The sequence below is a fragment of the Eleutherodactylus coqui genome, chromosome 2 (assembly GCF_035609145.1).
Source record: "Eleutherodactylus coqui strain aEleCoq1 chromosome 2, aEleCoq1.hap1, whole genome shotgun sequence".
NCBI classification, from domain to species: Eukaryota; Metazoa; Chordata; class Amphibia; order Anura; family Eleutherodactylidae; genus Eleutherodactylus; species Eleutherodactylus coqui.
The window spans coordinates 58,869,371-58,883,844 of NC_089838.1; the positions used below are offsets into that span (position 1 = coordinate 58,869,371).

At 41.8% G+C, this 14,474-nt stretch overlaps 1 protein-coding gene across 5 annotated transcripts in view; it reads right to left on the reverse strand.

Annotated features, from left to right (window-relative positions):
- Positions 1 to 14,474, reverse strand: part of LOC136611421 (RUN and FYVE domain-containing protein 1-like) — a 72,829-nt gene that overhangs the window by 36,882 nt on the left and 21,473 nt on the right. For all 5 annotated transcript variants that reach the window (XM_066591030.1, XM_066591031.1, XM_066591033.1 and 2 more), the window contains 5 exons: positions 12,613 to 12,678; positions 10,932 to 11,001; positions 4,981 to 5,082; positions 3,456 to 3,572; positions 199 to 366 (listed from right to left, as the gene is read on the reverse strand). In XM_066591030.1, the coding sequence (XP_066447127.1) occupies positions 199 to 366; positions 3,456 to 3,572; positions 4,981 to 5,082; positions 10,932 to 11,001; positions 12,613 to 12,678 (523 nt within the window). The remainder of the gene's footprint in view (positions 1 to 198; positions 367 to 3,455; positions 3,573 to 4,980; positions 5,083 to 10,931; positions 11,002 to 12,612; positions 12,679 to 14,474) is intronic.

Here is a 14,474-nt window from a genome sequence, read left to right on the forward strand (position 1 = left end):
TATTCCCCAAAATGTTACCAATACAAAATTACAGGTCGCTCCATTGACGGTAAAATAATCGTTATGAATGTCAAAATATACCATTGTTTTTTTACTATAATAAAACTACATAAATTTGGCATCTCTTTAATTGCACTGAACTATGGGATTAAATAGTGTCTGTTTACTATTTATCATGGCATAACTAAAGCTCTTTACCTTGACTTTTTGGCACATTTGAAGATTGATGGATTTGACATCATCCAGCTGTTTCCTCAGGACTACTAGGGTATCTTGCTTTTCATGAATATCTTTTTCGAGAAGTTTCATGGCCATCTCCATTTCAGTTTTCAATCCCAGTTGCAAATTTAGCTCCTTTTCTAGTTCCTAATATATAACAAATCACAAAGAATGTTGCCCATACAGTCAGTGATATGCGTACATCATGCATTTAACAACCACATAATGCGAATATACGTAATGGGGGAGGAAGATGGCAAGGAGTGGATGACGAAACTAAGGCAGGGTCACATATCAGAAAAACGGTCACAAATAATCAGCAAACTCTGCATATGGAAAAGGCAGTGTGCGCTGTAGATTGCAGCCCTCTGGGGAGAAGAAAGAAAAAACTATTATATGAATAAGATTTTTTCAAGAGAAGATGGACGCTGTTAGGAAGCCCTTACAGTCTCAATTTAACATAACAGGAAAAACTCCTAAAATGTGCTAAATGTAAGCAAAGAACGAGACGTGAACAGCCTATGGTGGTGCTTTTATATGGAACGATTATAGCTTAAAAAAAAATAAATAAAAAAAAAAATCCTTCAAATGAGTGAAAGTGCATAATTGTTCGGTGTAAACACACAACAATGACCGAACAAGGGAGAATGGTTTGCTTTTTGCTCGTCCTATATTTTCTGCAGGCATTTGCTCGTTCACTGATCGTTCAAGTCAAACCGTACTTCTTCACTCTTTCACATTTGCTTACACAGCGAATGTGAAAGACTGAACAGTACTAAACGATGCTCTTTAAGATGAGCCAAAAATATGTCTGCCTGTCTAAACAGACTGAGCAAACGAGCTAGCGATGGCATCATTCACTCGTTCAAACGAGAATTGGCTCGTCTAAAAGGACTCCAAGTATGGCTTTCAGTGTGCCGATAACAGACATTTGTACACACAGAAAAAAATACAGTATGTGTAGTTTGTGCTCTGCAAGCACCTTCTAGCCAGACATCTCCGTCCTTAGAAAAACAGCCAAGTAGCAAAACCACATCCAATAAAGGCCCATTAACACGCAACAATTATAGCTCAAAATTCGTTTAAACGACCAAAAATTTGCGATAATTGTTACGTGTAAACGCTGCCATCGTGCACTTTTCGTCTGAACGATGATTTTAAGGTGAACTTAAAGGAGATGTCTCGAGGAAGCAGTTAATTTTTTTTTTTGCCCAGTCCCCCCCATTAAACATACATTACTAAGCCCCCCTGTAAATGACATTTCTAGCTGGTTCGTACTTACCGTTCCAGCGTTTCAGCAACTTATAAAAGTTTCCTCAAGATGGCCGCCGGCTCTTTCCCCGTCGCTCGCTGCAGCCCGACGTGCGCGCTCCCGAGACGCCGCCAGCTGTGTCTCCATGGCAACCGGACGCCCCGCAGCCGCCGACCAGACGCCCACCGCCAGGCAGCAGGTAAGCGGCGCTAGCCCCCGGCTCCCCAGCGCTAGACCCTCAGCCCAGGTGAAGGCCCCGGAGCCCAGCGCTAGGTTCCGGAGCCCAGCGCTAGTTCCCCCGGCCTAGCGGCAGCCCCCCCCGGCCTAGCGACAGCCCCCCCGGCGCAGCCCGGCGCAGCGGCAGCCCCCCCCCATCGCAGCGACAGCCCCCCCCGGCGCAGCGACAGCCCCCCCGGCGCAGCCCGGCGCAGCGGCAGCCCCCCCGGCCTAGCGACAGCCCCCCCCATCGCAGCGACAGCCCCCCCCGGCCTAGCGCTAGTTCCCCCATCGCAGCGACAGCCCCCCCGGCCTAGCGACAGCCCCCCCCATCGCAGCGACAGCCCCCCCGGCCTAGCGACAGCCCCCCCATCGCAGCGACAGCCCCCCCGGCGCAGCCCGGCGCAGCGGCAGCCCCCCCCCGGCGCAGCGACAGCCCCCCCCCCGGCGCAGCGACAGCCCCCCCCCGACCCATCACTTACCTGGGAGGCTTCTCGGGGCTGCTGGGCTGGGCTGGGCTTCTCCGCTGGGCAGCTCCAGTTTCTGCACCTTCCTCTAACAGAGGATGGTGCAGAATGGCCGCTCCAGCGCGCTCCCGAGCAGTGACAGCTCGTCTGCGCATGCGCAGAAGAGCTGTAGCGGGGAGCACACTGAAGCGGCTCGTGCTGAATGGAGAAGACCGGACTGCGCAAGCGCGTCTAAAAAAGCAAGCTGCCAGCGAATTTAGACGGAACCATGGAGACGAGGACGCTAGCAACGGAGCAGGTAAGTGGAATAACTTCTGTATGGCTCATATTTAATGCACAATGTACATTACAAAGTGCATTAATATGGCCATACGGAAGTGTATAACCCCACTTGGTTTCGCGAGACCACCCCTTTAAGATCCATTATTCAGCCGCAGAGAGATAAAGTATCTCTTGTTATGGGAATAATTATCATATTCCAGATGATTCCACTGTCTGCTCCAAATTGGTTATAATGAGAAGTTTCATGCATGAAATGGTATTTGAGTCTGACTCCTGTTTCGGTCATTCTCTAATACCCTTCTGATACAAAAAGTTATTGTGCTCATACAGGATTTGTTAATACAATAATAGGGTAATTCACAGTAAAGTATCAAAAGTGAAAGAATTTGCAGAAGCATATAAATGTTATCTGTAAGGGAGCAGCTTATCCAATCAGAATACACAACTGCTCTGTGAGAATCATGTGTAAGAGGCATACACGATTCTAACACATTCTGATGTTGTACACGAACACTTTTAAGTGCTAGCTTTTGACCAAGAGGGTAGATATAACAGTATATATGTATGCATTAGCCTAAGCTGATATAAGAAACATGACAAGGTAATATATGATATATAGCATACAAATATCATTACTATAACACTCAGACTGCATGCTGTGCTCTCCACGGGAGACTACATTGTATTCTGCTGGGAGCCACTTGAACAATGCAGCTGTTTGCACAGCAGGGCATGTGATTAGTCAGATGCAGGGCCCTGCAAACAGCTCATGGAGGCCCATTTACATGCAAATGATGATAAAGTGTTAGTGGGAATTACTGTCCATTAACACTTTATGCAAAAAGATCGCTAAAACTTTCAATCTTTCAAGCATTTGAAAGATTAACTTTATATGTAAATGGGCCTTAACTCCTGCCTCTGTGCACTTCTACTATCCAATAAGCACAGGGGTGTGGGTTTATTGCAGTTAAGTCTATTTACACATTCATGATACATAACAAGGGGAAATAATAGCATACCATTCTAACTTGCTTCTCTACATTCAGCTGCTTCCAGGTTTCATTATACATTTCATCCAATCCTTTGCGAGTTTGTTTATAAGTTTCCAATTCAACCTTTGTATCCTGCATATTTACCTGTAATCAATACAGATCGTACAGTTTGTACTTAAGCATACTTCAGGTTTAGTTTCTTCCATAACTGCAGAATTCAGGCAAAGAAAATACAATTTGTAAATAACTTTATAAACGCCTCTTTCTCCACTGATCAGACATATTTGCACTCAATAAATATTGGAGTTTTAACCCTCACCGATGTTTGGTTTTATTTGGTAAAAATGCAAAAACCAGTTTTTATTGAAAAAGTTAACATTTTTTTTCACTCCAATTAGTTTAAAATAACATTTTTCTGAAAAATGTATTCATTTAGTCCCACTAGGGAATATGACATTGTGATCATGATCGCTTTAACCCCTTGCTTGACTGTTATCAGCCATGCGTTCGGGAGAAAAATTGAAAATCTGTCTCCGACGCATGCCACACGACGTGTGGGAGCAGCTCAGGCCGCATTGAAATCAATGGCCGATGATAGTTATCCGCTACCACTACTCTAACAGCAGTGGCAGAGGATTCCTTCACCCCCACAGGGAGTACCCTCATCGCTAAACACTGCGACAGAGCTGGGGAGACACGCGGCAAAATCCGCTGGACCCTGACAGCGGGAGAATTTTAGGGTACCATTTGGAGAGGTGAATATTTATGAGATATAGATAGATTATATTTTAGATAGATCGATCGATCTCAATTTTTAGGGTACCATTTGGAGAGGCGAGTATGTGTTTTTTTTGTTACACAAGCTAGGGATGATTTTCAGGGAAGGACTTCTATTTCAAGCCCTTCCCCAAAAACAAAATCACTGCTGGGATTGCCTTCATCCCATTGCATCATATCTCCTAAACTATACTAAATATTTTTAAAAACATTACACTTCCAAGTTCAGAAAAAAAAAAATCATAGAATTTAAATTGCCAATAAAAAAGTGACTTTTTTAACCCATAAATAACCAAAAATGTGTTATTTATGTTGTTAATGATGCAAATCCTGCAAATACTATCGCTATTCAGAGAAGACTGCATTGTGCGTCATGGCTTATTGTGGTGGTGGCACTCTGTTGGCCCAGACCTATCCTTAGCAGGAAATGAGGTAGCAGAGGTTCTCATATTTAATCTAAAAGAGGAATCTCACTATAAGGCCACATTTAGGCTGCATGTCCACGGGCAATGATCCACCGATTTATGGAAAGCGCAGCACCGGCGTCCACGAGCGGAGAATCATAGCGATTCTCCACTCCCAGGATCTAAATCGCGTCATGCCGCGATTCTCCGCGGTGAGCTTATCTGCTAGCTAGGCTCACCGCTGAGACCTGTCAGCTCTCCCCCCTCCTCCCCCGCGATATTCCGCCTCAACCGTGGGCAGGGCGCCTTACACATGCTGGTCTGCAGACCAATCCACGGAAATATATTGTAAGGCTTTACTCGTATCTCACCTCTAAATGTCTTTCACTTTTCTTTTGAAATCGTATGCTGTCGTGTAATAACTGATTATGTTCATCCTGCAGGGACACAATGCGATCTTTTGCAGCAACCAACTATTTAAGGAATGGATTAAAAAGGAAAAAGAATTACAGGGTTAGAAATATCTGATGGCCTATCCTTATGGCGATTTTAGACGGAACGATTATCATTAGAGATGAGCGAGCATACTCGCTAAGGACAAATACTCGAGCGTGTATTGTCCTTTTCGAGTACTTGCCTGCTCGTGAGAAAAGATTCGGGTGCCGTCGGGGGATCTCTCCCTCTCTCTCCCCCGCCCGCTCCCTCCTGCAACACAGCGCTCAACCCTGCCAGCACCCGAATCTTTTCTCACAAGTGGGCATGTACTCGAAAAGGACAATACTCGCTCGAGTATTTGTCCTTAGAGAGCATGCTCGCTCATCTCTAATTATCATTCAAAAAATAAAAAAAATCATTCAAATGAGCAAAAGTGAATGAGAATCACTTGGTGTAAATGCGAGCCAACAACTGGAGGATGAACAAGAATCGCTCGCTTTTTGTTTGTCATTTATTTTATGCAGGCATAAAAGCCATCGCTGGCTTTGCTCGCTTATCGCTTGGTTTAAACAGCGCTCATTCATTCCCTCTCTTTTGCTTATAAAGCTAATGTGAATGACTGAACGATTCTCGTTTGAACAAGTCAACGTTGCATTTGCCTATATAAGCAGGTTGCACAAAAGCAAACGAGTTAGCAGTGAAGTTACTTGCTTTTTTAAAAGAGAATCGGCTCGTCTAAAAAAGGACCCTTAGTATAGGCCACTAATAGTAGAACAGGGCTCCCTCTGATCTGCTGTTTGCTGGACCATTGTGCTTATACACTGAGCTGATTTCTACAGGAAGCAGACAGCTCCATTCCCAGTGCAGTGATGAGATTTGACATTACAGGCAAAGCTTCCATTCACTTCAATGGGAACTTTGCCTGTAATACCAACCATGGCCACTGCAATAGGAACAGAGCTGCCAACTCCCTGCAGAAAGGAACTCTGCCGGCAAACAGCTGTGGGTCCCATTTAGCAGACTCCTGCTAATCTATTATCGATGGTCTTTTTGCACTTTTCAACAAAATCATCATTATTACAATATAGCTATTTGCTTGTTTACAGGACAAAAAAAAACAACGCAGTTTAATATTACTATTATGCAGGAATGATTCCCTCAAATCGAAGCACATTAAATAAGCTGAATGGGGTAAACAGGCAAAAAAAAAAGTCGTAGTAAAGCCTTAGCACTAGAATGTCTTCTGAAGAGATCCATTTGCAGGAACAGATTATATATCATTGCAAGTGAACCTCTTCTCTTTGCTTCTGTGACTCTGCCTCTCTAACATGCTCTTTATACAGTCATATGACTTCGTAGAAAATTGACCCTCCAGCTGTTTTTCCTTAGTGTCACTTTTGCAGCCTTTTGTTACTCCTGTCACAACTTTTTTGAGATGTGTTGCCCATTTCTAAATGAGGTTATACATTTATTTTTTAACTAGCTGATATACCCGGCTTCGCCCGAGTTAATTTGGTACTGGTGTTTATCTGGTGTTCACACGGAAAATCTTATGAAGAAGTGGTTACTTTAGAGATACCGAGGAAAACATATGTTCACCATTTTGCATAGTTCTCTGTGTTACCCAGGAAACACCACGTGGAGGTAACCATGCAACGTTTCCTTTATATAAAATGACATCAGGAAGTGAGAGAATTAGATTCCATACGTAAAATTTGGACGCTAATTCTTTGGCACTTATTGAATAATCGAGTTTGGACCCATTAACTTTTTCAATTTATGACATAATCAATGCCTGTGCCAAAATTTCAAGTTTCTATGACATCAGGAAGTGAGAGAATTAGATTCTGTACGTAAAATTTGGACGCTAGTTCTTTTGCACTAGAATTGAATAATCGAGTTGGGACCCATTAACTTTTCCTATTTATGACATACTCAATGCTTATGGCAAATTTCATGTTTCTATGACATTGGGAGGTGAGAGATTTAGATTATGTACGTAAAATTTCGACGCCAATTCTTTTGCGCTTAGAATTAAATAATCGAGTTGGGACCCATTACCTTTTCCTATTTATGACAATCAATGCTCATGGCAAATTTCAAGTTTCTATTACACCAAGAAGTGAGAGAATTAGATTTTGTACGTAAAATGTGGACGCTTAATCTTTTGCGCTTAGAACTGAACAACCGAGTTGGGACCCATTAACTTTTCCTATTTCTGACATAATCAATGCTCATGCCAAATTTCAAGTTTCTCTGACATCGGGAAGTGAGAGAATTAGATTCCGTACGTAAAACTTGGACGCTAATTCTTTTGTGCTTAGAATTAAATAATCGAGTTGGGGCCCATTAACTTTTCCTATGTATGACATAATAATCAATGCCCGTGCTAAGTTTCAAGTAAGAAAATTAGATTACGTCCGTGAAATTTGGACGCCAATTCTTTTGCGCATAGAATTGAATAATCGAGTTGGGACCCATTAACTTTTCCAATATATGACACAATCAATACCCGTGCCAAATTTCAAGTATGACACCTGGAAGTGAGAATTAGATTACGTAAGTAAAATTCGGAAGCTAATTATTTTGCGCTTAGAATTGAATAATCGAGTTGGGACCCATTAGCTTTTCCTATTTATGACATATTCAATGCGCGTGCCAAATTTCGAGTTTCTCTGACATCGGGAAGTGAGAGAATTAGATTCCGTAAGTAAAATTTGGACGCTAATTCTTTTGCGCATAGAATTGAATAATCAAGTTGGGACCTATTAACTTTTTTTATTTATGACATTCAATGCGCGTGCCAAATTTTAAGTTTCTATGACATTGGTAAGTGAGAGATTTAGATTATGTACGTAAAATTTCGCCGCCAATTCTTTTGCGCTAGAATTGAATAATCGAGTTGGGACCCAATTACTTTTCCTATTTTGGAGATAATCTATGCTTGTGCCAAAATTCATGTTTCTACGACATCAGGAAGTCGGAGAACTTTTAGTGAGTCAGTCAATCAGTGAGTGAGTGAGTCAGTCAGACAGGGCGTTCGTCTATATATATATATATATATATATATGTGTGTTTTATAGGGAGTAAAATATGGTGACATGACATGTGCAAATCAATGCATTTTTTTCCATTTTCCACAGCATCCCAACTTTTTTGGAATTAGGGTTGTATGCCAGAGTTGTAAAAAACTTATAGTAGGCCGTACGAGGTATGTTATACAATTCCTTTAGAACGTAAGAAGACCTCAGGACACCTGTAACATATAAAGGCTCCAGGTATGTGACGCCAAGCTTGGACAAGAAGTGCGAGTTCTGTGAGGACAGGAGATGGTCAAGAGAAGGGTTAGGCCACAGAGGGGTCTCAGCCATTAACCCCTTAGTCAAAGATTCAGCTTGTTGCTAGACCTGCCTAGCTAGTCTATGTATAAGGAATATTATGGATCAGAAGGCACAGAGGATGCTCCAAGGTCAGTCATAAAAGTTGCTAGCTGTATAACAGAGCTTCTTTAAACATTTTAGAAGTGCATCAGTAATTGTGCTGCCCTTGGATTTTTCAAAGAGACCAAAACCAGATTGTGGTATTTAACATAAATCACAACGAATGTCATGAAAGTGTTGTAGATTCATCAAAACTGAGATTTTCTCTCCTCTCTAAAGTTTGTGTAGCTTGCTGTTTTGCTTAATTTCTATGGGAGTTACAGAAACAGCATAGTAAAGCTCCCTCGGCTGTTTATTAAGGTGTAGCTCTTGTAGTTCCTTCTATTTTGTATATATAGGTATAATGTGTACTCATAGCAAAATGAGTCATCAGGTGGAGGCATGAGACATCACTATTCAGAGGCACCAGCACAGAGTCGAAATACACAAGTATATTCCTGACCAAAGGAGTATAAGAGATTGGGATCTCCTGGGAAGGAGAGGAGAATGTCAATGTGTTGTTGGAGATTGTATTTTCTACTTAAAAGAAGTCCCATGTCTTCCCAGGAAGTCCTACCTCCAAGGAAATCATTGGCTAGATCTTGCTTGACTTCTGATTGACTCTTGCTTTATTTCTACTCTGTGTGCTGGAAATGATGCAATGTTCATTTTAAGTCATAATTGTTCTGATAAAATCAACTATACTAGAAAGTCCGTCATATTTTGTGGACTACAACACTCCTATAGAACCCTTCAACAGTTACAGGGTGAAACAACCCAACACATCAAAGATGGCATTTCCCAATATAAGGCTTTCGTTAGGAATGGCTTAAATGAATTACTGATCTCTGCACATTTCCACAAGGCACAAAGGGGGCAATAGACAACTTCTTTAAAAGAAGGAGATACGATGGGCTAAACTATTAAAGGGACATTCCCAAGATAGATATAGTTTATCATTAGGATAGATGATAAAAGTGATAGTTGGGGGTCTTACTGCCAAGATCCCCACTAATCCCGAGAACGGGGGTCCTGTTTCTCCATCTCTTCCTTACTGCAGGCTTGCTGCACCATCTGCATTGAGGAGATTGAATGCAGTGACGGTCATGAATTCGCAGGGCCATTCCACTCAGCTTCAAGGGGATAGCTGAGGGCTTGTAGTCGCCCATTTGTGTCAGCCCCATTGAAGTGAATGAAGCAGCGCCATGCATGCATGACTGCCTCTCCATTTAGCCTGATATCACAGCTGGTGGGTGCACTGAGCACGCAGTGACAAGAAAGGGTGACACGGTACCCCATTGTCAGGATCGGTGAGACCCCTACCGATCAAACTGATCACTTATGCTACGATTAGATGATAAAAAAGTTTACCTTAGGAATTCCCCTTTAAGAACATTTTCTACAGATGGCCTTAAGAACAACTATTTGTACTGCTGATAGTAACTTGTCATTTTACTCCACATATCAGTCTAGTACGAAATGGGGGGCCATGTATGAAGCACAATCGCTCTATCAGTTTACGGTTGTCAAATATGCCATAAAATAAATGGACAGTTATACTGTGCATCAAATGGTCATTTTTTTATGTACGAAATTGGGCCAATGTCTGTGCTGCGAGTTGTTTGACGTAGGCCAAATTCTTCACTTTTTTCCTGTAACTTTCTCATCTCCCTCCTCGTGACTCAGTCTATTCTTTCCTCTACTGTCAATGAAAAGTCTGCGCAAATGCTTTCCTAGATCGTAAACATACCCAACTTGTGCTTTTTTAAAAATCTCATTCAAGAAAGAATTGAATAAGAAGCGATCCGAATGCCGTATGTACCCCAAAATGGTATGATTAAAAAGCTATGGATTACTGCTAAAACAAGAGCCCTCTCACAAACCCAAAAAGCGACAAAAAAAAAAAAGTTATGGGTGTTCAAAGCTGGCGACAGAAAGCAAATAAAAAAAAAAAAAAGTTTTTCAGTACATTATATGGAAAGTTATAAGGATACCACTGAAAAATATAACTTGTTCTGCAAATAAACAGGCCGTCATGTAGCTATGTAACCCCGAAAATAAAATTTTAAAAATCATTTTTTGACAGTAGGGAGGGAAAAAAGAAAATGAGCAAATCAAAAAAGGGTGGCAGCAGGATGGGATTAATACACCGACTAAGGCCGAATTGACACAGTCAATAGCAAGTCAAGCCCACGATTGTCACGCTGTATCCTATGCAAGAAACCGCACATTTGCATGTATTCTCAGTCGAGACTCGCACGGAACTAGGCCCGCTGCGTTTGCAGTCTCACAGTAATTACTGCTATAGCAAAATAGCACATATCAATGGACCCATTGCAAACAATGCGTTCTATTTTTGCACATGTTTTATGTGAGACTGTCGATCTTGTAAATGGGGCCTCAAACTTTCTAAGCAGCACAATCTTAGAAATCAGGCCATAAAGAGGGGGGAAAAAAAAGTTACAAACCTCTTCATTTAACTTTGAATTTGTTTTCTCCAAAAGCTCAATTTTTGATTGAAGATCTCCAACAGTGCAACTAAAGTATAGAAATAGATTTAGAAGTATTGCCTTAAGAAAAAAATAAAAATTTACCGTAAACTTTCCTTTGTTTGAAATCCTGAAGGCCATGGCCTAGTTTGGAGCTTAACCCCGATGACACGTACAGCGAATGTGTGTGCCATTTATATAGAAAATTTTTATTCACTATGCGGTATAAGCATGTTCACGTTATTCTCTGGGAAGGATAATATTACCAGATTTATACTACCTTGCGTTTCAACTAAAATCGGGAAGTTTTTGTGTTGCCATATTCTAATAGCCATAACATTTTTTCGTTACTGCAGCGACGCCTGGGCTTTTTTGTGAGACGAGCTGTATTTTACATTGGTACCCTTTTGGGATGTGAACATGTGGACTCTAATCACTTTCGATACCATTTTTTAAAATTTGGTTTACATTTTTTTTACAGTGTTCAGTGTGCAGAATGTTATAGTCTAGGTCTTTAAGTACATCGTGATACCAAATTATGTGCTTGCTAAGGAAACAAAGGCTTTTTTAAATTTAATTTAATTTTTAAAGTCTACTTGGGGATTTCAATATTCGTTCCCCTGATCACACTGCAGTACTTCTGTATTGAGGTGTATTACACCTGTCGATTCTATACGGACAGGCAGCCCAAAGACAGGACTTTCATACAAGGCACACATGGAGGCCATTGTTAGGCTTCTGTCACCCCATGATCACATTGTGAGGGGAGCTAGTAGAATACAAAAGCAGTATCTAAGGAAGTTAAACAACCAGCCTCAGATCTACCTCTGAACCCAGTCACTGCTGCAGGGTGTGACCTATATGTTACAGATGTCACCTACCTGCACCATCACTGCAGATAAGAATTAGCTTCACATTAGCCCCTTGACGCTTTTGGGTGTACATGTACGCCCCTAAGCGTCACGGTGTGTATGGAGTGAGAGCAGATTCTAATACATACAGGGCAGGTGGCAGCTGTTCACGACAGGTAACAGCCGCCAGCAAAAACCACGATCAGCGCCCACACTGATCGCTGCCGTTAACCCTGATCGGAGTTTGGGCTTCCCACTGAATAATTTTAAAAAAGTTATGGTGGTCAGAACATGGCGACAGAAAATATATTTTGAAAAAAAAAAAAAAAATTGTACTATGTATATATTTTATTTACTTTGCAACTCAAGTGCAAAATAGTGCAACTCAAGAATCTAAATACATTTGGTACCCTCAATCATACTGACCCACGAAATAAAGTTATGTAATTTTTGCTGCAGTGTGCACACCATAAAAACAAGGATGCCATAAATTGCATTTCTTTTCCCCATTTCACTCCACTTAGAAATTTTTTTTAAGTTTTTCAGTACATTATATGGTAACTGAAAGTACCATTGAGTACTGTAAAAGACATCTTGATTGATGGGGAAAAAAAGTGATGATTTTTTGAAAGTGGGGAGAAGAAAGCAAATAATAAGCAAAGAAATAGTGCAAGTAAAAAAATATATATATATATATAAAAAAGGGCACACCACTATGGGGTTAAGGATACGATGCCCATACAGTAAAGAACCAAGACTGAAATCAGAATAAGAAAAAAAAAAATTCTAATACAGACAATATTTCTTACCTCAAGTGTCTGTTGAGCTCTTCCACATAGTGCTTTTGATCAAGAACAGTAGTAATTTCATCTGCTCTGTGGGAAAAAAAAAATGGAGTAACAATATGAACAAAATACCTGAATGTTTTCCACCCGCTGACTTCAATAGGGAATAAACTTGACTGCAACAGAAACCTCAAGTAATTGTATTGTCCCAGTGGGTTTCCATACAATTTCTGTAAAAACAGTTTCTAGAACATTTACCTGGTGTTGAGAAGTGGCTAAAAATCTAGTACAAGGCGCAACTCACCGAAAAGAAGTGACGCATGAAGCGTAAGATGAAGCATAAATAGTAATTTTTATTAGAAAAAAAAGTTTAGAACAAGCAGAAAAACACGTTGCGAGGCGCAATCTCTTCTTCAGTTACGCTGGGGTAGAACACAAAAGGCTAACGATTGAATTCTTAGTCTGGTCTATTAGCCAACATGGTGGACTATGTTGTACTATACATTGCTGTGAAATTTCCTTGTGAACTCTGCAGAACATCCACGATGTGCCAGTAGCTACAGGTTTAAGTTATCTAAGACACAACCCCTGTCCCATCATTGGTTCAGGCTGCCTTCTCTATAGCACGAACCAATGAACTATAAATCACATCTCACAGCTCTATCCTAGTTGGGGGGAGCTAAAAAGTAGGGAAGGTGCAAGAAATGAGAAAAAAAAAAAATCATTACCCACAAGTACTGACTTGCATGTTAATTCTGAGTTCCTGACTAGAGGATCAATGTAAAACAATCTAAAACACTCCTACATGCAGAAGGTTAACACACAAAAGTAATGGAAAGATAATGGATCAAGATGTACCAAGTTCTCATGTCTACTACAATCCTTTACTTCAACAGGAGTTCCTGCTCTCAAAAACTCTGAAACAAAGGGAATTCAGTATTTGGCCATCATCCACAAATGCTTTTAAACATATATATCGCACACTGCAAACAGCTACCGAGCTGCCAAAAGCTACACTTTGAGAGCAAACAAGATATAATGTACAAAAATAAAACTTAAAGGGGTTGTCCCGCGGCAGCAAGTGGGTCTATACACTTCTGTATGGCCATAATAATGCACTTTGTAATATACATTGTGCATTAATTATGAGCCATACAGAAGTTATAAAAAGTTTTTTACTTACCTGCTCCGTTGCTAGCGTCCTCGTTCCCATGGAGCCGACTAATTTTCGCCCTCCGATGGCCAAATTAGCCGCGCTTGCGCAGTCCGGGTCTTCTGCAGTCTTCTATGGAGCCGCTCGTGCAGAATGCTGGCTCCGTGTAGCTCCGCCCCGTCACGTGCCGATTCCAGCCAATCAGGAGGCTGGAATCGGCAATGGACCGCACAGAAGAGCTGCGGTCCACGGAGGAAGAGGATTCCGGCGGCCATCTTCACCGGTAAGCATTGAAGTCACCGGAGCGCGGGGATTAAGGTAAGCGCTCCGGTAAGCTTTCTTTACGTCCCTGCATCGGGGTTGTCTCGCGCCGAACGGGGGGGGGGGGGGGGGGGTTGAAAAAAAAAAAACCCCGTTTCGGCGCGGGACAACCCCTTTAAGGAGATTGGTAAAGATTTTTCTTTTTTTTTGTAAAAGCATGCTCCCCATGCAACAAAACAACAAAATTATATACTCTCATCTCCTGGCCTCTTGTATCTCCCCTGCTGTTGGTTGATCCTACATATCAGGCGTATGTGGAGGTAACTAGGAGCTAAGTAGGGCGTGGCCTGCGGATGTCTGGATAGGACGTGTGAGAGACAGGGAGAGGCGAGTGCAGCGGGAGCCCAAGTGGCAATCCTCTAGCGAACGGCGAATTTCGCCCATCCACAACAGGATGGGTAAGAGGAACACC